At 35.3% G+C, this 25,965-nt stretch overlaps 1 protein-coding gene across 9 annotated transcripts in view; it reads left to right on the forward strand.

Moving 5' to 3' along the window:
• PPHLN1 (periphilin 1) overlaps window positions 1–25,965 on the forward strand; it is a 142,893-nt gene that overhangs the window by 65,221 nt on the left and 51,707 nt on the right. For 7 of the 9 annotated variants that reach the window (XM_015075946.3, XM_027035922.2, XM_015075943.3 and 4 more), the window contains 3 exons: window positions 3,247–3,303; window positions 5,988–6,067; window positions 8,672–8,791. In XM_015075946.3, the coding sequence (XP_014931432.1) occupies window positions 3,247–3,303; window positions 5,988–6,067; window positions 8,672–8,791 (257 nt within the window). The remainder of the gene's footprint in view (window positions 1–3,246; window positions 3,304–5,987; window positions 6,068–8,671; window positions 8,792–25,965) is intronic. The other 2 variants (XM_015075947.3, XM_015075949.3) reach the window with 1 other exon arrangement.

Raw genomic sequence — 25,965 nt, forward strand, 5'->3', positions numbered from 1 at the left:
TAAGACAAGGTCCCTAACTTTATCCTCTCTAATGATGATTTTAATATTTTTTCCTAGCAGTGTCCTTTGTTCTTACATGGGTTATCAATAATTAATAATAGTTGGTAGACTTGGAGGAGTCTAGTTCTTTTCATCATCACTTTCCAGAAGGTACATGTCTGAAGTTTTATTTTGTTCAAGGAGTCATCAGATATTGTTGATGTTCATATCAGCTATTCTATTCAAAGAGTCACCAAATATTGTTAAATCTTATAATACTTTTAAATGTTTGTTGAAACATTAAGTTGCTTCTCGGTGGGAAGAACTTTTTACCTCATCTGTGGAAACAATGTTCCTCTTCATCTTCTTCCTCCTCATTTATTCTTTTACTTACCAGTGCATTGACTTGGATTTCGACTTTCATATTGCCACCTTCAGAATTGTCCTTTCCTAGTTTCTTTCTTCTATCCTAATTTGGAGTTCACTTTATTTAGCATGTTACAGCAAAAGTGTTGAATCTTTTTGCCCTGCTCTCAAGCAGGGAGTTAGGGTCTGCTTAGTAAGATCACCTGTGAGGTAAATTTGAAGTAAAGGCTAAATAGCTGAGGAGTAGCATCCTATTAGTTAGAAGTATAAAGGTATGAGTGAAAGAAGTGGATTTAAGAGACATTTGTATTCATAGTGTTGGTTGGAGCCATGTAAGAGTAGCAAGCAAAAACGAAGTTAGGAGGAATACTCACATTTAGGAAATAATAACCAACAGAGAAGGAAGAGAAATATGTAGTTAGTAATATGTAGGAGGACAAACACAGAAGTACAAAGGCATGAAAACCAATGGCAATATATTAAGAAAAACTTGTTTTATTTTTTAGTTTTTTGAAATTTATTTATTCATTTTTAATGTTTACTTTTGAGAGAGAGAGAGAGCGAGCAGGGGAGGGGCAGAGAGGGAGACACGGAATCCAAAGCAAGCTCCAGGCTCCAGCCGTCAATACAGAGCCTGACGCAGGGCTGGAACTCACGAACTGCGATAACATAACCTGAGCCTAAGTTGGTTGCTTAACCTACTGAGCCACCAGGTGCCCTTATTTGTTTTTTGTTTTTTGTTTTTTTTTTTTTAAGTAATCTGTGCCCAATTTGGGGCTCAAACCCACAACCCCAAGATGAAGAGTCCTGTGCTCTACTGAGTCCACCAGGTGACTCAAGAAAAACTTGTTTTTAAATCATTAAAATACTATAATAGAATACAAGAGGAGAACACTTTAGTTTTAATATAAACAGATCATTGAAAACTCTTAAGATGAAGAGTGTGAGCATAATAGGGTTTTTTCCATTATCTCTTGTGTTAAAAAACAAAACCGTGTAAAACTTAGTGGGTTAATACAAGCACTTATTTATGAATCTGCAGTTTGAGCTGGGTTCAGCTGGGTGATTTTATTGGTCTGTTAGGATATTATTAAACAGCCCAAGCTTTTTTTTATGGATAGGAATCTGTAGTTAAATGTGATTACTACAGTGTCTCTGAAATTTGGTATCAAAATCAATAAATCAATAAACACAGCAGCTGTAGTGTGTTGATAGACTGACTCTCCAGGGGAACAGCACGTGATTTGTGGTATTTGCCATGGAGTGAATACTACCATCTCAGGCTACCGATATGGAGTCACTGAACTTGGAGTTTGGAAGAGATGTGGACAAACCACGATTATCAGCTAATATGAGCCATCCCTAGACTCCAGACACATCTTGTAAATTGTCAGTGTTCTCATCTCTTGATCTACAAAGAATTTGAAGCAAGTTAATAAAATAAACACATAACAAAAAAGGATTCAGTAAATTGGTGAAGAATATTCTATAGGAGAAACATGTGACAATAAAAGTCAGAGTAAATGCCACTGTGAAGGTGCTGAACAGTTGTAGTTGAATAAGGATTTAGCTAAAACAAAGAACTGTTCAGTAATAGTGTTCACAGTGTACTTTAGGAAAAAAAACAACAGATCACCTGCTGAGGAGGAACAAAAATTGTCCTGATGACAGATCAGTTAACACAGGGAGAGGATATTGCATCTTTTAACAACATTCTTGCAGAAGTAGGAGGGCAAATGTTGGCATATTTCTTAAAATATATTTTTGAAGTTTATTTATTTTGAGAGAGAATGAGAGAGCACACGTGTGCAGGGCAAAAAGAGGGAGAGAGAATCCCAGGCAGGCTCGACACTGTCAGTGCAGAGCGCAAGTGCGTGGCTTGTACTCACAAACTGAGATCATGACCTGAGCTGAAATCAAGAGTCTTGACACTCAGCTGACTGGGCCATCCAGGCAGCCCCTTAAAATATTTTTTTAATGCAAGGTGCTAACTGTACCAAAACAATTCTCAGAAAAAAATTAAAGTGGCAATTTGAGATCTGTACTAGAAAATTTTGTAATGTTAAGGAGTTTGTATCTTATTGGAAAGATATCTGGGAGCTCTTATTAGCATATTTATGCTATTTAAACTTAATTATGTCTGCATCACTAAGCGATGTGTGGGTAAGGAAGCTAACAAAATATTTACAAGATTGTAAATATGGGGCAATTAGGGGTTCTAGCAAGACAGTAGTTGTGGATTTGTTTATAAAGAAAATCCATATATGAGAAATTTTGTATGAAAAGAAGTAGCAAGATTTAGTAATGGGCTACTTTTGAGAGTAAGTCAGAATGACCTTTGCAGATAGTTACTGTAAGCCCAGGTAACTGATATGATACACCATGAAAACTTTGCCAGTATTCTTTTTAATTCCTAGTGGTGATTCATCTTTCTCTCTTGAGAGAGAGAGTGTGTGTGTGTGTGTGCGCGTGTGCGCGTGCACGCGTGTGTGTGTCATTTTTAACCAATCCTTTGCCAACTTTATGATGATTAGAATAGGTGCTTACAGTGATGAGTAAGACCTGATCCTTGTCTTCAGCTTTAGGTGTCTTATCATATAACCCTTTTCTCATTCTTTTCTGCTCATGCTATCCTTGGTTAGCCTAATCTTAACACTTTGTTATTATACCCAATTAGCTTCTGATCTTAAAAACAGAAATTTTCTCCTCTTTGTTCTTACTCTTCAGTGGCTGTTGCTCAGGCAGCCCAATTTGAAGGCAGGGTAGAAAAGAAAGGGTTTAGGGTCACCAGCAAATACTCAGAAGTTCCTGTTCTCATCACTCCTACTTCTGGGTTCTTCTCTTGTCCCTCCTGGGCACAGAGGTGCTGGTGTTAATTCCTCCTTGCCCACCTTTCCCTAGAGTCCATCCGTGCTGGTGCCTCCTACAAACGGCAGAATGAAGGAAATCCAGAAAGAGGTGAGTTTTGAGCTAGATTTTGATTTGGGATTGTGAAGGGGTGGGGGACTTGAATTGAAAGAGGTTACAGAAATGGGAAAAGTGTATAACTGCTCCATTAGTCTTTAGTTGGAACCAGAATTAAAATGTTTTTTAATGTTTATTTATTTTTGAGACACACACACACACACACACACACACACACACACCCACCCACATAGACGTGAGCAGGGGAGGGACAGAGAGAGAGGGAGAAACAGAATCTGAAGCAGGTTCTAGGCTCTGAGCTCACCAGGCGCTGAGCTGTGAGCACAGAGCCCGACATGGGGTTCTCACAAACTATGAGATCATGACCTGAGCTAAAGTCGGACACTTAACTGAGCCACCCAGGTGCCCCCAGAATTTAATAGTAATAGATATAGGTGGTAGGATATGGAGGGAATATGTGAGTTGGTTGTCCGGGCTAGCCATTCCTGGTCAGGAGTAGCCACCTCAAAGGAGATGGAGATCTGTAGAATAAACAAACCATTGACACATAGGACCTGATAACAGGAGGATCAGAGAATTTCTTTTTACCTTTTCTGTGTTCTTTCTGTTGTAGCATCCTTTTTCTTTATTCTTTGCTTCTTGCCTGTCCCTGCCCTTCATGCAACAGGTATATATGAGTAGATGTGGAGATATGATCTACCACTTGCTCTACCCTTCAGTATTCTTTGCTTCTGCACACTGAAATTGGTTGAAATCTGCTTAAATTAGCCCTTAATGCTGCTATAATCTGGGAAGATCCTAAGACTACATTTGGTACTGTAATTGACATACCTGCAGTGCTGATTTCGTGTTTGTCAGATTTTGCTGAGTAAGAGATTAACAGCTGCTTGTTCCATGTCTAGCTTTGTGTCAGAATTGAGAGCCTATAAATACGCCTTTAATTAGCATAGTTTGCTGTGCTGATTGGTCAAGCCCTCAACTTCTTTCAAGGAATTGCTTATCTTAATAGAATGGGGAGGTCACTGTATCCTAAGGGTAGAAAAATAATTTATCTTTTCACCTAATTTTTGACTTACTGTTTTCTTAAAGGACTTGAACGAGGTAGGCCCTGGCTATTCAGAAATAAGCTATGATACTTGGAGCTTTTGGTGCAGTGGAATAGACCGACACTGTCACAATATGATGTGGAATTTGCCATATGCAGTGGAAATACAGTAGAAAATGACTAAATAAACCGTGTTCTTAATCATTTTGGGATGTAGGGATGGTTGGTATTTTTTGGTTTTTAAGGTCTACAAGAATTTTTAAAATGATTTTATTGTGAAAGCCTCTTAACATCACAAGTTAAAAGATTCTAGGATTAATGTCTTTTATAAGACTGTTGGGAGTCTCAGAGGTAGAATACTGTGCCTAGAGCAGGCATTCTCATCCTTGGCACTGTTGACATTTGAGGCTGGATAATTCTTTGTTGGGAGATGTTGTTTCGTGCATTTGTAGGGTGTTCTGGCAACATTCCCAGCCTCTACTTACTGTGTGCCAATGGCACTCTACCACTGGTGACAGTAAAAAATTACCAGATGTCCCTGGGGAGGTGAGAGAAGTGCCTGCAGTGAAAGGCTTTCCAGGTCTGTAGGACATTGGAAAGAGATGTTATTCACTATTGCCCTTGAGCCTTTAGGCTCTTACTTAGCAATCTTGACCATGGCAGGAAGAGCTTAAGAGGCTTTGTGACTGAAGCTGGCTTTGCCTCAGTTTCAAGGTCGTTTTGTCTTTGCTTTTGCTCTTGACTGCTTTCTTGGCCCTAACCCACTGTCTAATCTTGACCAGCTTCCATGTCACTCCAAACTTAGTGGCACCTTCTCCTTTTCTCTGCAGTTTAATTTTGTCAGTTTTCTTAGCAATGTAGAGCAGAAAATTTATATTATATTTGACACATACAAATAGTTTAATGAAATGTTTTTGTATCAGTAACAGCTCATCGTTATTTATATGATTATATTTAACTAAAACAATTTTCTGTGTTGTTGAACTGACTAAAGTAATATTGTTTAAATCTAGTTTCTGGCTTCAGTTTCTATAAAAATGATGATATATATATAGCACTACATTAGTGTCTATAGTGACTGAAGATAAAGGGTAATGATTATCTCACACAGATTTATTTTTAACCACTTAACAAATATTTGGGTACTCATTCATACCAGGCATTGGATTGGTGCTCCATATTATAATTTTTCTAGTTTTCATTTTTTAAACATTTCAGGAAATATCTGCTATATTTCCCTACATACCCCTTGCTTTGAGCTGTCATTTAATTAGCTAGTTCTCTTTGTGGTATTTATATAATAACTACTCTTGAATTTTTATTGTGATAAAACTTAGCTTTTAGGAACTTGGAGGAGGAAGCATTTATGAGTTTAGTCTTTTGCCATTCTGGAGGTCTTCTCAGTGGTTGTGTGTTGGCTAACTGGCCTTGATATGGCCTGAATTGCCAAATATGATGTCCATTGGTTCTAGGTTATTTGAAATTTCTTATGGTGCACAGCCCTGGAAAGAGATAGGTGGACTTAGGTATTAACAGATTTAACTTAATAATGTAATGAAGACTTCACTACTAAAATGAATTTATGACGCCCCCTCTCATTTATTCAATTACAAAGTCACTCTAATTGAAAACAAATGAGCTAGAAAATTGCATTTTATGTTTTCTTAAACAGGTAAAGAGAGACCTGTTCAGTCTTTAAAAACATCAAGAGACACTTCACCCTCAAGTTCTTCAGCAGTTCCTTCATCAAAGGTTTGTTATATTTTAAAAATCAGTTTAAAGAGGAATTACAAAGTAAACGAGATGGACTGTCTGGTACAGGTGCTTTTATTCTTTACTGTCAAACCTAATGAGGATAATTTGCTGCATTTAAATATTTGAATCTTAAGTAACCACAACTTGAAGGTAGCTATCAAAATAAATGAGCAGTTTTCTCAAAGACTTTTTTTCCACAGATTATGCTAAAATTGGTACTTCAGCCATTGCGCATCTTGACTATAACAAGATGGGGATGAATATTCACATAGGGCATATTTGATGGGACTGTGCTTTTATTTTGGGAGACATGAGTAAGGCAGAGACCTAACATTTATTGTATAACTACTTGATTCTAGTTATATTTTAATATATATATTTTTTGTATGCATACAGAAATCCCATGGTATAAGTAGTTAGATCCATTTTATAGAAAAGGCTCAGAAGTTAAATAATTTTCTCAAATTATTTCACTGGTTCTTTCAAACATTTCAAGAATACTAATCCTTCCCAAACTCTTCTAAAAAATAGAAGAGGAGGTAATACTTCTAGGCTCATTTTGAGGCCAGTATTACCTTTCTACCAAAACCAGACAAGAACAGTACGAGAAAAGAAAATTATAGGCCAGTATCTCTGAGAATGTACATGTGGAAATCTTCAACCAAAATACTGCCAAACCAAATTCAACAGCACATTAAAAGTAGCGTACACCATGATCATATGGGATTTATTCCAGGGATACAAGGATGATGAATTACCCACAAATCAAGCAGTGTGATATATTGCATCAGCAAAATGAAGGGTAAAAATATATGATCATCTCAATAAATGCAAAAAAATAGCATTTGACAAAATTCAACATCCATTCATGATAAAACCTCTGAACAAACTGGGTATAGAGGAATAGAACCTCAACATAATAAAGGCCTGATATCGCAAGTCAGAGTGAACATCATACTCTGTGGTGAAAAGCTGAAAGCTTTTCCTTGAGATCAAGAACAAGACGATTGGCCCACTATTGCCACTTCTAACCAACATATGACTGGAAATCCTACCCATAACAGTTAGGTAAGAAAAAGATATTAAAAAACATCCAAATTGGGAAGGGAGAAGTAAGACTTTTTTTGTTTTGCAGGTGACATCATATATAGAAAACTCTTAAAGACTCCACCAAAAAGCTGTTAGAACTAATACATAAATTCGGTAAAGTTGCAGGATACAAAATCAATATGCAAAAGTTGCATTTCTATACACCAGTTATAAACTATAAAAAAGAGAAGATAAGAAAATATTCCCAGAGCACCTGGGTGGCTCAGTCAGTTAAGCGCCCGAGTTTGGCCTAGGTCATGATCTCGCGATTCGTGAGTTTGAGCCCCACGTAGGGCTCTGTGCTGACAGCTCAGAGCCTGGAGCCTACCTCAGATTCTGTGTCTCCCTCTCTTTTTGCTCCTCCCCTGCTTATCCTCTGTCTCTTTCTGTCTATTAAAAATAAATAAATGTTAAAAAAAAAAAAAAGAAAATAGTCCCATTTACAGTAGCATCAAAAATAATAAAGTACTTAGGAATAAATTTAGCCAAGGAGGTGAAATACCTTTACACTGAAAACTGTAAAACAGTGATGAAAAAAGTTGAAGAGTCGGATGCTTAACCCACTGAGCCACCCAGGTGCCCCTTTAGCTTAGAATTTTTATATCTTAGTCTGTAGCATAGGCCTGTAAACAGTATTGTGGGAATCAGGTGATCCAGAAAAAAACGATTTATTTTCTTCATTTTTATATTGACCTCATGAACTGATTGATCTTCTTCAAGTGTTTTACTATAACTGATTTGTAACAGTGAATATGGAAACAAACAAAGAAAAAACTGAAGTACGAAGCACTAGTGATAGGTACTCTCAGGTCTGTTACTTCTCTTGATTCTCACAACTACTTTGTAAAACTGAATATTAATTATACCTGTTTTGTAAATGTGGAAACCAAGGCTTCGCAGTGTCATTAATTATGCATATAAAATCATTTATCTAGCAAGTGATGAAGCTGGCATTCAAATCCTGTAACTCTAAATTCCATACATTGTTTAATATTGTATATGGTTGAAGAAGGGAAGCAGTGGAAATATCAAAAAATGAAATTTAAGTGTATAAATTTTGTGTAAAGAGTATGATTTATGTAAATTATTATAAATTATGAAAATAGCATGTCTGACTTTTCTACTGCATTAATTAGGAATTCACCTTGATGACATTTTGGCATTATGTATTTCATTGAATATAATAAAGATACAAAATTTAAATCAGTATGATGTCCTGTATATTTCAAATACTATTAGTATATTAATTTTTTTTGTTCTTTAAGATGAATTTTTAAAGCTCTATGTAAATGAAAATAGAAGTCAGATCTATTCTGTATGTCCAAAAGGAATTGCTACTTAGAGAAATTCTATGTTGAATATTTTTGAAAAAGCAAATAAAAGATGTACTTGTTCTCTATATACATTTGGAGGCTTACATAATTATAAGTTAAGTGGGATGTACTTCTTGATGTATTTGAAGTTTAAATGCTTTTGAGGATTGTAATAGAACTGTGCTTCTGTTTTTATTAGGTGTTAGACAAACCCAGTCGGTTAACCGAAAAGGAACTTGCTGAGGCTGCAAGCAAGTGGGCTGCTGAAAAGCTGGAAAAGGCAGATGAGAGTAACTTACCTGAAATTTCTGAGTATGAGGTAAGGCATAATGTCCCCTTTAGGTTTCGCATAAAGAGTTTTGTCTGGATTTTAAATTATGGGTGGGAAATATTTGGTTTGTTCTAGTTCTGCAAAACACATATGGGGAAAACATCCTCATGAATTATTAACGTGTACCACACAGAGTAATAGTATGATTATGAATGACTCTGTGTTCAGTAATTGTACTATACCTGAATTTCTCTGGTAGTTTAGAAGTGAGAAAATAGTATAAATATGGAATATAAGGAGAATGCATTATATATAAGCTTCTTTTATTTTTATTTATTTATTTATTTATTTTTTTTGTTAAAAGTATCTCGAAATCATGCTAAGCCACTAGTCATAACCAGCGAATTCAGAGCAAAAATCTGTTTAGACCTTAGATCTTGGACTGTATTTATATTACATGCTATTTCTCTGCAGATTATCTCATAAATATCTCAAGAAATGGAATTATTCATTGTTGGGTTACCTATGACCTTTGGTGAGTTTTGAGTACCAAAAGATGAGAGCATTTTTGGGTCCAAAGAATACTATTCATGAATCTTTGCATTAAAATATTTGAAAATGAACTCAAACTTCTCTGTATAACTTGTAACCTCTCTAATAGGGAAATGTAGATGTTTCATTGGCAAAATTAAGCTTTTCAATTCAAATGTTGGTCTAAGATTATTTTGGCATGATATGCAGAAAATATAAAAATCTCTGTACCATGACCAATTACATAGATTTGAAAATTTCTGGCTTTTCAATAAATTTTAAGATACCTTTATTAGAAAGTTCTTTGATAAAATGGATCAAGCAATGGAATTTGATGTAAAACTCATATACCTACATAAATCTTTGTATACCTACAAACATTGTTTCCAGAGTAATGTACACTGCTCATAGAAAGTACAAACCAGTATAGACTCTATCAGTGCTTACACAAATAAAGCCTTTCATTTTTAAAATGCTGATTTGTCATTTAGATATCAATTGTTCTTAAGTAGGTCAAGGTTTCCTTGTTATTGTACCTATTAAAGTAGATATTTATGTGTCTTTTTTTTTTTTTTTTTTTTGAGTGAGAGAATGCATGCATGAGAGTGTGCAGGGGAGAGGCAGAGGCAGAGGGAGAGAGAGAATCATAAGCAGGTTCCATGCCCAGCTCAGAGCCTGACATCTGGCTCTATCTCAGGACCGCGAGATCACAACTTGAGCCAAAATCAAGAGTCAGACATGTACCCAACTGAGCCATCCAGGCACTCCTATATGTATTCTTGAGTAAATATGTATCAACATGATCTAGCTGTTCCTTTTTGGCACCTTTTCAGCACAATTTTAAAGCATGAACAATAAAGTAATTTAACAGGGCCATTTTGTTTATATTCTTTAATAATTACAATAGTGCAATAGTGGGTTTTATATTAATCTAGATACTCAAAATTGCTATTTTAGAGAACTGGTAATTTTTCTCAGGATTTTAAAACTTCCAAAAATTCTGTTTTCTTGTGTGTTTAATACCCTTCAATTAGCAAGGCTTTATTAAGATATATTCATCACCCCCATCACTTTTTTTTTTTTTTTTTTTTTAAGAGAGAAAGAGAGAGAAAGAGCACCAGCAGAGGAGAGGAGGAGAGGGTTGGGCTTGTTGGGGAGAGAGAGAGAATCCCAAGCAGGGTCTGTGCTCAGCACGGAGCCTGGTGCAGGGCTGGGTCCCCTGACCCTGGGACCATGGCCTGAACTGAAATTAAGAGTTGGAAGCTCAACTGACTGAGCCACCCAGGCACCCTTTCCCCCTCATCATTTTTTATGTCTCTTAATTAAAAAAAAATAATAAATAGTCCTCACTGTCAACCTGCCCTAGGTTTTAAATACTTCTGTTCTTTCATCATTGTTTGAATGGATCTTGACTGAATAGTCAGTCACATGGGTCTTTTTAACCTCCTTATTTTTTCTCTTAAAATATGAACCGAATTTGCTAGATTTTGCATTAATAAGAAGCTAACAAGTAATAAAGAGCTAATAAGTAGCTAATAAGTAATCAAGAGCTCCCTGTAAGTGGAGTCATAGGTCAGTCACAGTCTTTTGTTGGACCAAAGGCAAGGTGAGTGAGAGTAGGGTTGAGATCTCTTTATTATGTTTGTTACATGGTGTACATCATTAATGTCTTTTAAAAAATTTTTTTTCTTTTAGCGTTTATTCATTTTTGAGAGACAGAGCGTGAGTAAGGAAGGGGCAGAGAGAGAAGGAGACATAGAATCTAAAGTAGGCTCTAGGCTCTGAGCTGTCAGCATAGAGCCCAGTGCAGGGCTCGAACTCACTGACCATGAGATCATGACGTGAGCCAAAGTCAGACGCTTAACTGACTGAGCCACCCAGGTGCTCCCATCATTAATGTTGACTTGAGCAGCAGCATCAAATTATAGCCCTGTCTAAAATGTTTTTCAAGTTATAGTGATACTTTCTTATACTGGAAATAAAGCAGCTGGGAAATTTTTATGGTACTGTTGTTCTTTTATTTAAAAACTTAATCCCATAGGACACCTGGGTGACTCAGTTTGTTGAATGTTGGACTCTTGATCTCAGCTCAGGTCTTGATCACAGGATCCTGAGTTCAAGCCCCACACTGGCTCCACACTGGGTGTGAAGCCTACTTAAAAAAAGTCATTAAACAAAAGAACTTGATCCCACCATATCTTATTAAAGTTTTGCTCAGATAGTAAGTAACCTCTGTTCTCAGGCAGTTGTTAAATAGTTACTCATTTCAGTGATCTGTGCTTTTTGAGAAATAGAATTTTTTTTTAAGTAATTAAAAAAAAGTTTTTAAGTTCATTTATTTTGAGAGAGAGAGAGAAAGCATGAGTGGGGAAGTGCAGAGAGAGAGAGAGAGAGAGAGAGAAAGAGAGAGAGAATTCCAAGCAGGCTTTGCACTGTCATTGCAGACATGGGGCTCAAATCTGTGAACCACGAGATTATGATCTGAGCTGAAGTCAGATACTTAACCGACTGAGACACCCAGGTGCCCTAAGAAATAGAATTTTGACTTTAATTTTGTAAACTCATATCTGATTAGGTAGAATAAACTATAAGGAAAAAAGGCTTTGATGCGAAGAAAGACATTGGCATAGTACTGTGTGTGTGTGTGTGTGTGTGTGTGTGTGTGTGTATTTAAATGTAGTTGTGGCAGTATTTTTATTTTATAAAATTTGGGTTTTTTTTTAAGATTTTATTTTTTTTTAAGTAATTTCTACACCCAATATGGGGCTCTAATTCAAAAGCTGAGATCAAGAGCCCCTCACTCTACTGACTAAGCCACCCAGGTGCTCCTTCATGTTACTTATTAAGTAATGGTCCATGTACTTCAGAAACATTGTGTAGATTTATTTTTATGACTAAGGACAGATTAAATATTTAGCTTTCCAGTTTATCTTCTCTTGCTGCTGTGAATATAGTTTTAAACAATTTGGGAGACCATGTAATTTACCAAAAGTTCAGTGAAATTGAAGATACATTCAGTGATATGCTTAACCATTCAGGAATGTTGTAATTCAATCTGCTGTTCAGCTTTATACCTTTACCTTTTGGGCTCTAAAGTATTTTAGTATTTCAAGTATTCCTGAAGTATTTGATAGAATAGTAATTCTAAAGAGTCTTAATGATCTGAGGGGAAGAAAATATTCTATTAGCCAGTATGTTTGGGAAATGCTAGATTTGAAAGAGGTATGTTAGGGGCTTGGCTTTGAGGCCCTTGGGTTTGAGCCCTAAGTCAGACTCAGCACTGTAGGTGCAGAGCCTGCTTGGGATTCTCTCTGTCCCTCTCTCACTCTCCCCCTCCCTCTCTTGCACTCTTTCACTCTCTCTCAAAATAAATAAACTTAAAAAAAAAAAAAAAGGTTACTTTGATATTGCAACACTTTTCAGGGATTTTAATATGTTAATATGCTCATCGGTGGTCTGTGAAAGGAAGATGGATAATAAAATTCCCATAATTTAGCAGACTTGACTATGAAATTTTTCACAGTACATATTTTAGGATTAGTATTTTAAGTTACATATTTTCAGAAAATAATACCATACTGGCTTTCTCATAGCTTATTTAAATTTGCTAAGTATTCATTCTGCATCTACTTATGTCAAACACTGCATTAGAGACACCATCCTAGCTGTCTAGGAGCTTACAGTCAAGTTTTGTAGAGACATAATTTACGATCCTCAAACAAATGGCCATCGGAGTTTAGCTTTTGGCTATCAGAATGAAAAGCAAATTACTTGGGGCTCTTAGAATGTCCCAGTAGAACAGTTGCTTCTTCCTATAGAAGAAAATTTTGACATTTTTCTTACTTAAATGTGAAAATATGATTTATGTTTTTCCACATGTAAAGTGTCATTTTCTACTTCAGTATCTGCTTACTTTCTCCATTGTAGAATACCTATCTTTAATAGCCCTCTTTCAAATTCATATTAATTCAGTGGAATCAGTAGTGTTTGAGATAAGAATCAAGGTCTTTCTTTCCCTTCCTGTTTTAAAATTTATGCTGCTTTTGTGGTCATGGATGCCCTTATTAAAGGTCACTATTGCCCTTATTAAAAATATTGTTTGTACTTGTTAAATATACACTGAATGTATCTCAAGCACTTGTCTTGTTTTCCCTGTACAGTACCTTGAAAAATACATATATAATTATATATAATTTGTTAATAAGCCCTTTTAGTGTCAATTTATTTTTTCTTCTTGTTTTCTAAAAACGTCTATCTGCTCTGATGTGCTTTCTATGCTCATCAATTTATATTTTTGTGTGTAGGCCTAGAATTATGATAAAGCCTGAAATTTCTATCTTCAGTGTGTTTTAAACTTCAACAGGTTTTTTTGTTTTGTTTTGTTTTTTTGCATTAACTTAACTAAAATGGAATCTAGTGGCAGATTTTGATCTTGGGTTTTAGTCAGAACACTGGTTGTATAAGAATCCAATTTCCTTAACATCATTCAAATCTTATTGTTAACTTGGTGTTAGAAACCTGATACTGATACTGGGATTTCTATCTTAAATACATAAAAATTTATCATCTTAACCATTGTTAACAAGGGTATAGCTCAGTGGTATTAAATACATTAGTATTATTGTATAGCCATCCACCGTTCATCCTCCTAACTCTTTTCACCTTGTAAAAGTAAAACTATACCCATTAAATGATAACTCCCTAAAGCAATTTATCGGTTTATTCTCCCAACCCCTGGCAACCACCATTATGTTTTCTGTCATTAAGATTTTGACTACTCTAAGTATCTCATAGAAGTGGTTCATACAGTATTTGTCTTTTGTGATTGGCTATTTCATTTAGCATAATGTCTTCAAGGGTCATTCGTGTTATAGCATATTACAGAATTTCTTTCCTTATTAAGGCTGAACAATATTCTGTTGTGTATATGTACCACATTTTGCTTATCCATGTATCTGTCAATAGATAACGTGGGTTGCTTCTACATTTTAGCTTTGTGAATAATGCTGCTATGAGCATGGGTGTACACCTATCTTCAAGACCCTGCTTTTAGTTATTTTGCATAGGTATTCAGAAGTGGAATTGCTGTATCATATGGTAATTGTATTTTTAATTTTTGAGGAACTGCCATATTGTTTTCCACAGTGACTATACCATTTTACATTCCCACCAACAGTGCACAAGGGTTCCAATTTATCTACATCCTCACTATCAGTTGTAGTTTTCTGGGTTTTTTTTGTCTGTTTGTTTGTTTTTTGCTAGTAGTCACCCTAATGGATATGAGGTGGTATCTCATTGTAGTTTTGATTTACATTTCCCTAATGATTAGTGATGTTGAGCATTTTTCTTGTACTTAGTGGCCATTCATATATCTCCTTAGAAGAAATGTAAATTCAAGTTCATTGTTCATTTTTTAGTTATTTGGTTCATTGTTGTTGAGTTTTAGAAGTTCTCTATAAATTCTAGGTATTAATCCCCCTTATCAGATACATGATTTACAGATATTTCTCCCATTCTGTGGGTAACTTTTTTACTCTGTTGATAGTGTTATTTAATAAGCAAAATTTTACATTTTTCAATAAGTCCAAGTTTTTTCTCTTTCTTTCTCTCTCTCTCTGTTGGGTTACCTGTGCCTTTGGTGTCATGTAGAAGAAATCATTGGCAAAGCTAAAGTCATGAAGCTTTTGTCCTATGTTTTCTTCTAAGAGTTTTATTGTTTTCGGTCCTACATTTAGGTCCTTGATCCATTGTGAGTTAATTTTTGTAGATGGTGTTAGGTAAGGATCCAGCTTCATTCTTTTGCATGTGGATATCCAGTATTCCCAGTTTCACTTGTTGAAAAGACTGTATTTTTCCCATTGAATGGTCTTGGTATCTTTGTTAAAAATCATTTGACGTATGTAAGAAGACTTATTTCTGGACTCTCTGTTCTATATATATCTGTCTGTATGCCAGTATTACACTGATTTGATTAATGGACCTTGGTAGTAAGTTTTGAAATAGGAAGTATAGGTCTTCTACTTTTGCTCTTTTTTTTTTTTTTCAAGGTTTATTTTGCTTATCTAGAGTCCCATGAGATTCCTTACAAATTTTTGTAGAGTTGGGTTTTTTTGTTTTGTTTTGTTTTAATTTCTGCAGAAAATCCCATTGGGATTTTGGTAGGGATTGCCTTGAATCTGTACATTGCTTTGGATGGTATTGACATTTTAACAATACTGTCTTTCATTGTGTGAACGTGGGATGTGTTTCCATTTATTTATGTCTTCTTTCAGCAGTGTTTTTGTTGTTTTCATTATACAAGTTTTTCATCTCCTTGGTTAATTTTTAAGTTGTTTTTGTTTGTTTGTTTGTTTTATTTTATTTTATTTTAGTTTTTTGAGAGAGAGAGCAGGGGAGGGTCAGAGAGAGAGAGGGAGAAGGAGAATGCAGGGCTTGAACTCACAAACCATGAGATCATGACCTGAGCCAAAATCAAAAGTTGGATGCTTAACTGACTGAGCCACCCAGGCACCCCAGTTCCTAAGTATTTTATTCTGTTTGATACTATTGTAAATGGAATTGTTTTGTAATTTCCTTTTCAGATAATTCCATTGTTCATCTGTAGAAACACAATTAATTTTTGTGTGCTGAGTTTGTACCTTGCTACTTTGCTGAATTCATTTATCAGGGTGTGTGTGCATAATCTTTAGGGTTTTCTACATATAAGGTCATATCTGCAAACAGAGATAATTTTACTTATTCCTTTCTAATTTGCGTACCTTTCCTTTCTTCTCCTTTCTTACCACCCCCCGCCTCCCCTAACTGTTTTGGCTAAAACTCCCAGTACTGTTTTGCATAGAAGTGATGAAAGCAAGCATCCTTGCTTTGTTCATGATTTTAAAGAAAAATCTTTTAGCCTTTCAGTATCAAGTGTGATGTTCGCTGTAGTTTTTTCATATATGACTTTTATTATTTTGAGATGGTTTACTTCTATTCCTAGTTTGTTGAGTGTTTCATCATGAAAAGGTGTTAAATTTTGTCAGATACTTTTTCTGTATCAATTGAGATGATCATGTAGCTTTTTCCCTTTATTCTGATGATGTGGAGTATTACACTCATTAGTTTTCCTATGTTAAATCATCCCTTGCATTTCAGGCATAAATGCCACTTGGTAATGATGTATATAATCCTTTTAATATGCTGCTGAATTTATGCTACTGAATTCCTTGTGCTAGTGTCTTGTTGAGATATTTTTGCATCAGTGTTCCTAAGGGATATTGGACTGTTTGTTGTTGTAGTGTCTTTGTCTGGCTTTGTATCAGGGTAATGTCCTCATAGAATGAGTTAGGAAGAATTCCTTCGTCTTCAGTTTTGGAAGAGTTTTTAAAGGCTTGGTATTAGTTCTTTATTAATTTATTATTATTACTACTTTTTTAACATTTAATTTTGAGAGACAGCGAGAGACATATTGTGAGTGGGAGAGGGGTAGAGAGAGTACGGGAGACAGAATCTGAAGCAGGCTTCAGGCTCTAAGCTGTCAGCACAGGGCCTGACCCAGGGCTCAAACCCACAAACCTTGAGATCATGACCTGAGCCAAAGTCAGAAGCTTAACTGACTGAGCTACCCAGGCGCCCAGCTTGGTATTAGTTCTTTATACGTTTAGTAGAACTTACCGGTGAAGCCATAAGGGTCCATGGCTTTTCTTTGTTGGGAGGATTTTGATTACTGATTCAGTTTCCTTACAAGTTACAAGTCTGTTTAGGTTTTATATTTCTTCTTGATTTAGGTTTGGTAGGTTTTGTGTTTCTAGGAATTTTTCCGTTTTACCTAGGTTATCCTTTTTGTCATCATGCACTTGTTCATAGTACTCTCTTAATAATTCTTTTTATTTCTGTAGGATTGGTAGTAATGTTCCCACTTTTATTTCTGATTTTAGTAATTGGAGTCTTCTCTTAGTCCATCTAACTAAAGGTTTGTCAATTTTGTTGATCTTTTTGAAGAACCAACTTTTGGTTTCTTTTTTTTTTTTTCTTTTGTTTTCTATCTACTTCATTTATCTCTGCTCTAATCTTTAATATTTCTTTCCTTCTGGTATCTTTGGGTTTAGTTCTGATTTTTCTGTTTTTCTAGTTCCTTAAGTTGTAAAGTTAGGTTGTTGATTTGAATTCATTCTTGTTTAATATAAGTGTTTATAGACATTAATTTCTCCCTTAACACTGCTTTGCTTCTTCTCATAAGTTTTTGTACATGGTATTTTCATTTGTTTCTTAAGCATTTCCTGCTTTCAATATAATTTCTTCTTTGGTCTATTGTTTAAAGGTGTGTTCTTAAATTTCCAAAATTTTGTGCATTTTCCAGTTTACTTTTTAAATCTATTGACATTTAGTATGTGGCCTAACACATAGTCTATCCTGGCAAATGTCTCCTGCGCCTGAGAAGAATGTATTCTGTTGTTGGGTAGAGTGTTTCTTGTATGTCTGTTAGATCTACTTTGTATATTGTTTTATTTAAGTCCTCTGTTTCACTACCTTATATCTGGTTTTTCTGTCCATTACTGTGACAAGGGTATTGAAGTCTCCAATTATTACTGTATAACTTTTATTTCTCCATTTCTTTCAGTTTTTTGCTTCATATATTTTGATGGTCTATTCTTAGGTCCATAGATGTTTATAGTTGTTATATCTTCTTGCTGTATTGGACCTTTTATTAATATACTCTTGTCTCTTGTAACCTTTTTTTGACATAAAGTCTGTTTTGTCTGATATTAGTATAGCCACACCTACTTTCTTACAGTTATTATTTGTATGGGCTATCTTTTTGTATCCTTTTGCTTTCAACATGTTTGTGTCTTTGAGTCTAAAGTAAATAGACATTATGTAGTTGGATCATGTGTTTTTATCTACTCTGCCAACCTCTGCCCTTTGATTGGAAGGTTTAATCCATTAAATAATTACTGAGAAGAAGGGACTCAACTTCTGTCATTGAGCTATTTGTTTTCTGTATGCCCTGTAGCTTTTTTGTCCCTCATTTCCTGCATTCTGGTTTTTAATTGAGTTTTGTTTTGTTCTTTGGTAGGCAGTGAAATTTTTAAGTTCCTTCTTAATTTCCTTTTGTATATATTCTTTTAAAAATATGTAATATTTATTTCCTTTAATATTTCTTTCCTTCTGGTATCTTTGGGTTTAGTTCTGATTTTTCTGTTTTTCTAGTTCCTTAAGTTGTAAAGTTAGGTTGAGAGGGAGAGAGAGAATCTAAAGCAGGCTCCATACTCAGCACAGATCCTGATGCAGGACTTGTTCTCACGATTGTGAGATGACCTGACCCGAAATCAAGAGTCAGATGCTTAACTGACTGAGCCACCCTGGTGCCCATTGTGTATATCCTGTACCTATTTTCTTTATGATTACCATGAAGATTACATTTGCATCCTAAAGTTATAACACTAATTTGTATTTATATCAGCTTAGGTTCGGTAACATACAAAAATTCTGTTCCTTTCCAGCTCCATCTCCATGCCTTTTGGCTGTTGATATCACAAAATTACATCTTGATTCATTGCATCCCCAAAACGTGAACTAATACTAATAATTGTTTTAAATGCAGTAGTCTCTTAAGTTATCTAGAAAACAAGATTTGGAGTTATAAACCAAGGTTATAGTAGTACTAGCTTTTACACCAATAGTGTCCTTTAAATGTATTAGTCTCTTAAATCATGTGTAGAAAACAAATAAAAAAAAACAGTTGCAAAGCATTGGTACAGTAATATTAGTTTTTATAATTGTCCAGGTATTTATCTTTATTGAGATCTTTATTTCTCTGAAAGACTTCATATTACTGCCTAGTGTACATTCATTTCACCTTGGAGGATCCCCTTGAGCATTTCTTGCAGGGCAGATTTAGTCATAAACTCCCTGAACTTTTGTTAATCTGAAAATGGCTTGATTTCTTAACCTTTTTTCAAGGATAGTTTTATTGGATATAGGAATCTCAGTTGACAGTTTTTCTTTTATTACAGTTGATTCTTGAACAACATGGCTTTGAACTGCACAGGTCCACTTATATGTGGATATTTTTCAATAAGTGTGTTGGAAGACACTTTGGAGATTTGTAACAATTTAAATGTCTATTTTTACTTATTTTTGAGAGAGAGCAAGAGAGAGAGGGGGAGAGGCAGAGAGAGAGGGAGACAGAGAATCCCAAGTAGGCCCTGTGCTGTTGGCACAGAGCCCATTGCAGGGCTCAAACTCATAAACCATGAGAGCATGACCAGAGTTGAAATGAAGAGTCAGATGCTCAATCGACGGAGCAACTCAGGTGCCCCAGGAGATTTGCATCAATTTGAAAAGGCTCACAGACAAACCGTATAGCATAGAAATACAAAAAAAAAAAGTTGTTATAAGAATTAGGTATTATAAGAATACAGTATATAATACATATAACTTACAAAATATGTGCTAATTGACAGTTTGTGTTATTAAGGCATCTGATTAACAGTAGGCTATTAGTTGATTTTGGAGAGTCAAAAGTTATAAAAGGATAAAAGGATTTTTGACTGGGTTAGCCCTCCAATCACCATGTTGTTCAGGATCAACTGTACTTTGAATATGGGCCTACTGTAATATTGCCTTCAAAGTTTCTGATGAGAAATCTATTTTTTTTTTTACCTTCCATGTATGAGAAAATGATTTTTTTCTTGTATATGATGAGTTTGCTTTTCACTGCTTTCAAGAGTCTCTCTTTTCTTTGTCTTTTGAAAATCTGATTATGATGTATTTTGGTGTGAGTCTTGAGTTCACCTAACTTAGGTTTTGTTAAGCTTCTTTGGATGTTTATATTTAAGTCGTCCATCAGATTTGAAGTTTTTAACCATTATTTATTCAAATATTTTCTGCTACTTTCCTCTTCTAGGACTCCCATAGTGCATATTTTGGTCCACTTGGTGGTGTCCCAACAGATTCCTTAGGCCCTGTTCACCTTCTTTAATCTTCTTTCATTTTGTTTCTCAGACTCCATAATTTCCATTGCAAGTTCACTGATTCTTCTGCCTACTCAAATCTGCCTTTGAATCCCTGTAAAAAAAATTTCATTTCAGCTATTGTACTTTCTAGCTTTGTGATTTCTTTTAGGTGTCTTTTTAGGTTTTCTGTCTCTTCTTTGGTATTTCTGTTTTGTTCACACATTTTCTTGGCTTTCTTCACAACATTCTTTAGTTCTTTGAGCAATTGGAGACAGTAGTTTTGTTGTGTTGTGTTTTTTTAGATTTTATTTTTAAGTAATCTCTACACCCAACATGCGGATTGAACCTACAGCCCTGAGATCAAGAGTTGCATGCTTGGGGTGCCTGGGTGGCTCAGTCAGTTAAGCTGGTTTTGGCTCAGGTCATGGTTTCATGGTTTGTGGATTCAAGCCCCGAATCAGGCTATGTGCTGACAGTGTGGAGCCTGTTTGAGATTCTCTCCCTCCCCCTCTCTGCCCCTCCCCTTCTCTCTCTGTCTCTGTCTCTAAAAATAAATAAATAAACTTAAAAAAAAAAAAAAAAAAGAGTTGCATGTTTTATCAACTAAGCCAGCCAGGCTTCCTGAGACCATAGTTTAAAATTTATTTTCTGGTAGACCTATTGTTAGGTCTGTTTCAGAGACAGTTTCTATTGATTTATTTTTTCCTTCAAATGGGACTTACTTTCTTCTTTCTTTGTATGCCTTGTGATTTTTTGAACAGTAGGCATTTGAATCTAATAACCGATAATTCCAGAAATCAGATATTCTCCCCACACCCCTTTCTATTGTTCTGTGGTGTCTGTGTGCTGAGGATGAGTCTAGGTGTCAGTTTAAGGTCCTTTCTGAGTCTTAGAATGTACAGTCACTTTTTAACTTGCCCCATATAAGCAGGGTTTTTTTTAATGTCCTAATATTAACATCTAACTTTCAAAAGGTGAAGAAGTGAAAAACAAAGGAAAAAGGGTACCGGCAGCTTAATTCACGGGAGTCACTTCAGCCATAATAGGAGGGGTTTGAAACAATAGTAGGAGATATGAGCAATGGCTGTTTACTCCTTTGTGATCACAAGCCCCAATCAGTGATCAGAGCACAGATTCCTGATGTTTGGAAAATGGGGTCCTTTTTGCCCAACCTCAGGTACCTACCCGCCAAGTGGCTGAGGGTTGTGATGGATAGCTGCTATTGTGGCAAGAACTGAAATTAACCTCAGTTTTCCATGTATTCCTCTGGAAGTTGCAAACCTTCAGGAGAATCCAGAGTTCCAGAATAGTTACATCAGACAACGTTTTCCAGTGCATTTGTTGTTTATGTTAGGAGACAGATTTCTGATGCTTTCTATTGTGGCATCTCCCTGATTTTCACTGCTTTCTTCCTTAAGTGATTGGTATATTTTCAGTTGAAATATCTTAAAATGTATAACTTAGACTTGTGAAAACCAGGTTTTAAAAAAAGTAGATTATACATGTCCATGTCAGAAATTCAAATGTCACAAAAATGTGTAGCATCTCCCTTCCATCCTACTCCTTACTTCTAAGTTGTTCCTATTGAGCCAACCACCACCCGCCCCCCCCTTTTTTTTACATTTTTCCCCCATAGATAGCATCCTTCCAGAGATCATTTGTGTGTGTATGTGTGTGTATATATGTACATATATATATATGCATAAACGTACATATACACATACTTCCTCTCTCTCTTTTTTTACACAGTTGGCAGTATATTGATAGGAAATGAACGACCTCCAGAATGTTCCAGGAGAAAAATTAGAGTACATTATACAACAATTATAGGCTGTTATTCTTTTAGATGATTTCTTAATATCCCATAGTTCTACATACTGGATAATTTATTTGTCCTAATGATGGACATGTAGGTTGTTTTCAGTCATTTGCTATCAGTGGCAGCCATATGTTAGTATCTGTTGCTCATGTCTGTATCTGTAGATTAAGTTTCTAGAGGTGAAGTTGCTGGGTGAAAGGCGCATGTACTAAATTGCAATACATGCTGCCAGATTACTGTGTAAAGAAGTTGTGGCAGTATACACTCCCAATACATTAGGAGTTGATGTGCTTTTCCTAGTGAAAATTACCACTCATTAGTATATATCTTGTGACTTCACTAAACCTACTGCTTTTTGCCACTACTTAATTTTTTTAAATTCAGTTTTTGAAATAAGTTCTATTTCTTTTTTTCCCTCTCATTTCCCACCTACCTAACATATGCGGCAGTAGAGTATATGAGCTCAAACTTTACAGTTTACTCTAAGTCATTGCTTACTGCAAGTTACATGGAGGCAAGAACTTTGCTCTGTTGTGTTCATTGATGTATCCACTGTTCCTGGAACAGTGTTTGGTATTTGTCATACAGTAAATTTTTTTTTTTAATTTTCTAAAAAAATTTTTATTTTAATTCCAGTTAGTTAACTTACAGTGTTATTTTACTTGCAGGTGTACAATATAGTGATTCAACATTTTCATACATCACTTGGTGTTTATCATGACAAGTGCGCTCCTTAATCCCCATCACCTATTTAACCCATCCCCCCACCCACCTTCCCTCCGGTAACCATCAGTTTGTTTGTTCTCTATAGTTAACAGTCTCTTTCTTTCTTTCTTTCTTTCTTTCTTTCTGTCTGTCTGTCTGTCTTTCTTTCCTTCCTTCCTTCCTTCCTTCCTTCCTTCCTTCCTTCCTTCCTTCCTTCCTTTCTCTTTTTCCCTTTTTTCCCCCTTTGCCCATTTGTTTTGTTTCTTAAATTCTACATATGAGTGAAATAATATGGTATTTGTTTTTCTCTGACTTCCTTAATTTAGCATTATACTGTCTAGCTCCATCCATGTTGTTGCATATGGCAAGATTTCATTCTTCTTTATGGCTGAATAATACTCCATTGCACATATGTACCCCATCTTCTATATCCATTCATCAGTACATGGACGCTTGGGCTGCTTCCATATTTTAGCTATTGTAAATAATGCTACTATAAACATAGGGGTACATGTATCCCTTTGAATTAGCACTTTTGTAAATACTGAGTAGTGCATACCTCCATACTGTTTTCCACAGTGGCTGTACCAGTTTGTATTCCAATAGTAGATGAGTGTTCCTTTTGCTCCACATCCCTGCCAACACCTGTTGTTTCTTGTGTCGTTGATTTTAGCCATTCTGACAGGGGTAAGATGATACTACATTGTAGTTTTGATTTGCATTTTCTTTATAATGAATGATGTTGAAGATCTTTCCATGTGTCTGTTGGCCATCTGGATGTCTTCCTTGGAGAAACATCTGTTCCTGCCTTCTGCCCATTTTTAATTGGATTATTTGTTTTTATAATGTGTTGAGTTATATCAATTCTTTATGTATTTTGGATAGTAACCCTTTATCAGATATGTTATTTGCAAATATATTCTCCCATTCAGTAGTTTGCCTTTTAGTTTTTTTTTTAATTTTTTTTTTTTTAATGTTTAGTTTTGAGAGAGAGAGAGAGAGCGAGCGGGGGAGGGACAGAGAAAGGGAGAGACACAGAATCTGAAGCAGGTTCCAGGCTCGGAGCTGTCAGCACAGAGCCCGACACAGGGCTGGAACCCACGAACCGTGAAATCTTAACTCAAGCCAAGGATGGACACTTCACTGACTGAGCCATCCAGGTGCCCCTGCCTTTTTGTTTTGTTGATTGTTTCCTTTGCTGTGTAGAAGCTTTTTATTTTGATATATTCCCAGTAGTTTATTTTTGCATTTTGAAGTTATTTTTGTGTATGGTTTAAGAAAGAGTTCAGTTTCATTCTCTTGCATGTCACTGTCTACTTTCCCTACCACCATTTGTTGAAGAGACTGTCTTTTTCCCATTGGATATTCTTTCCTGCTTTGTTGAAGATTAATTGATCATATTTATTTTTCTAGGTTTTCTGTTCCATTGATCTATACGTCTGTTTTTGTAACAGTACCATACTATTTTGATTACAGTAATACAACTTGAAATCTGGAATTGAGATACCTCCAGCTTTGTTTTTCTTAAAATTTTAAGAGTGCTTTGGCTATTTGGATCTTTTCTTTTCTTTTCTTTTCTTTTCTTTTCTTTTCTTTTCTTTTCTTTTCTTTTCTTTTCTTTTTTGTGGTTCCATAAAAATTTTAGGATTGTTTGTTCTAGTTCTGTGGAAAATGCTGTTGTTATTTTGATAGGGATTGCATTAAATCTGTAGATTGCTTTCAGTAGTATAGATATTTTAACAATACTTGTTCCTCCAATCCATTAGCATAAAATGTCTTTCCATATTTTTGTGTCTTTAATTTTGTTCATCAGTGTCTTATATTTTAGTACAGGTCTTTCATTTTTTGGTTAAATTTATTCTCAGGTATTTTATTATTTTTGGTATAATTGCAAATGGAATTGTTCTGGTTTCGTTGTGCTGCTTCATTATTACGTAAATGGAAATGCAGTGGATTTCTGTACATTGATTTTGTATCCTGCAACCTTACTGAATTCATTTATCAGTTTTAGTAGTTTTTTGGTAGAGTCTTTCAGGTTTTCTATGTATAGTATCATATCATCTACAAATTATGAAAAGTTTTACTTCTCCCCTACCAATTTGGATGCCTTTTATTTCTTTTTGTTGTCTGATTGCTGTGGCTAGAACTTCCAGTGCTATGATGAATAAAAGTTGTGAGAATTGACATCCTTGTCTTGTTCCTGACCTTAGGGGAAAAGCTCTGTTTTTACCCATTGAGGATAATGTTAGCTGTGAGTTTTTCATATCTGGCCTTTATCTCATTGTGGTATTTTCCCTCTAAACCTACTTGGTGGAGGCTTTTTATCATGAATGGATGTTGTACTTTGTCAAATGCCTTTTCTGTGCCTATTGATGTTATGTATCACGTTGATTGATTTGCAAATATCAAACCACTCCTGTGATGTACAAGGGGAATAAATCGCACTTGATTATGGTGAATGATCTTTTAAATGTATTCTTGGATTTGGTTTGCTAATATTTTGTTGAGGATTTTTGCATCTACATTCATCAGAGATATTGGCCAGTAGTTTTCTTTTTTTGTGGTATCTTTATCTGGTTTTGATTTCTGGATAATGCTTGCTTCATAGAATGAATTTTGAAGTTTTCCTTCCTCTTATATTTTTTGGAATAGTTTGAGAAAAACAGGTATTAACTCTTCTTTAAATATTTGGTAAAATTCACTTGTGAAGTCATTTGGTCCTGGACTTCTGTTTGTTGGGAGTTTTTGTTTATGGAATCACTTTTTTTGCTGGTAATTGGTCTTTCAAATTTTCTTTCAGTTTTGGTAGGTTATATGTTTCTACGAATTTATCCATTTCGTCTTGGTTGTTGGCATATACTTTTTTTCATACTATTCTGTGATAAGTTTGGCTAGAAGTTTATCAATTTCATTGATTATTTTTTTTTTTCTCCCAAAGGAATAGTTCCTGGATTCATTGATCTAGGTTCTGTTGTTTTTTTTTAGTTTCTGTGTCATTTATTTCTGCTCAAATCTATTCTTTCATTGTGCTGGTTTTAGTTTTTGTTGTTGTTGTTGTTCTTTTAGTAGTTTCTTTAGGTTTAAGTTGTTTATTTGAGATTATTTTGGCTTCCTTAGGTAGGCCTGTATTGCTGTAAACTTCCCTCTTACAATCAGTCTTGCTGTATCTCAAAGCTTTTGAACCATTGTGTATTTCCGTGTACTTTTTTATTTATTTCCAGGTTGGCCCA

This window comes from Acinonyx jubatus, chromosome B4 (assembly GCF_027475565.1).
Source record: "Acinonyx jubatus isolate Ajub_Pintada_27869175 chromosome B4, VMU_Ajub_asm_v1.0, whole genome shotgun sequence".
NCBI classification, from domain to species: domain Eukaryota; kingdom Metazoa; phylum Chordata; class Mammalia; order Carnivora; family Felidae; genus Acinonyx; species Acinonyx jubatus.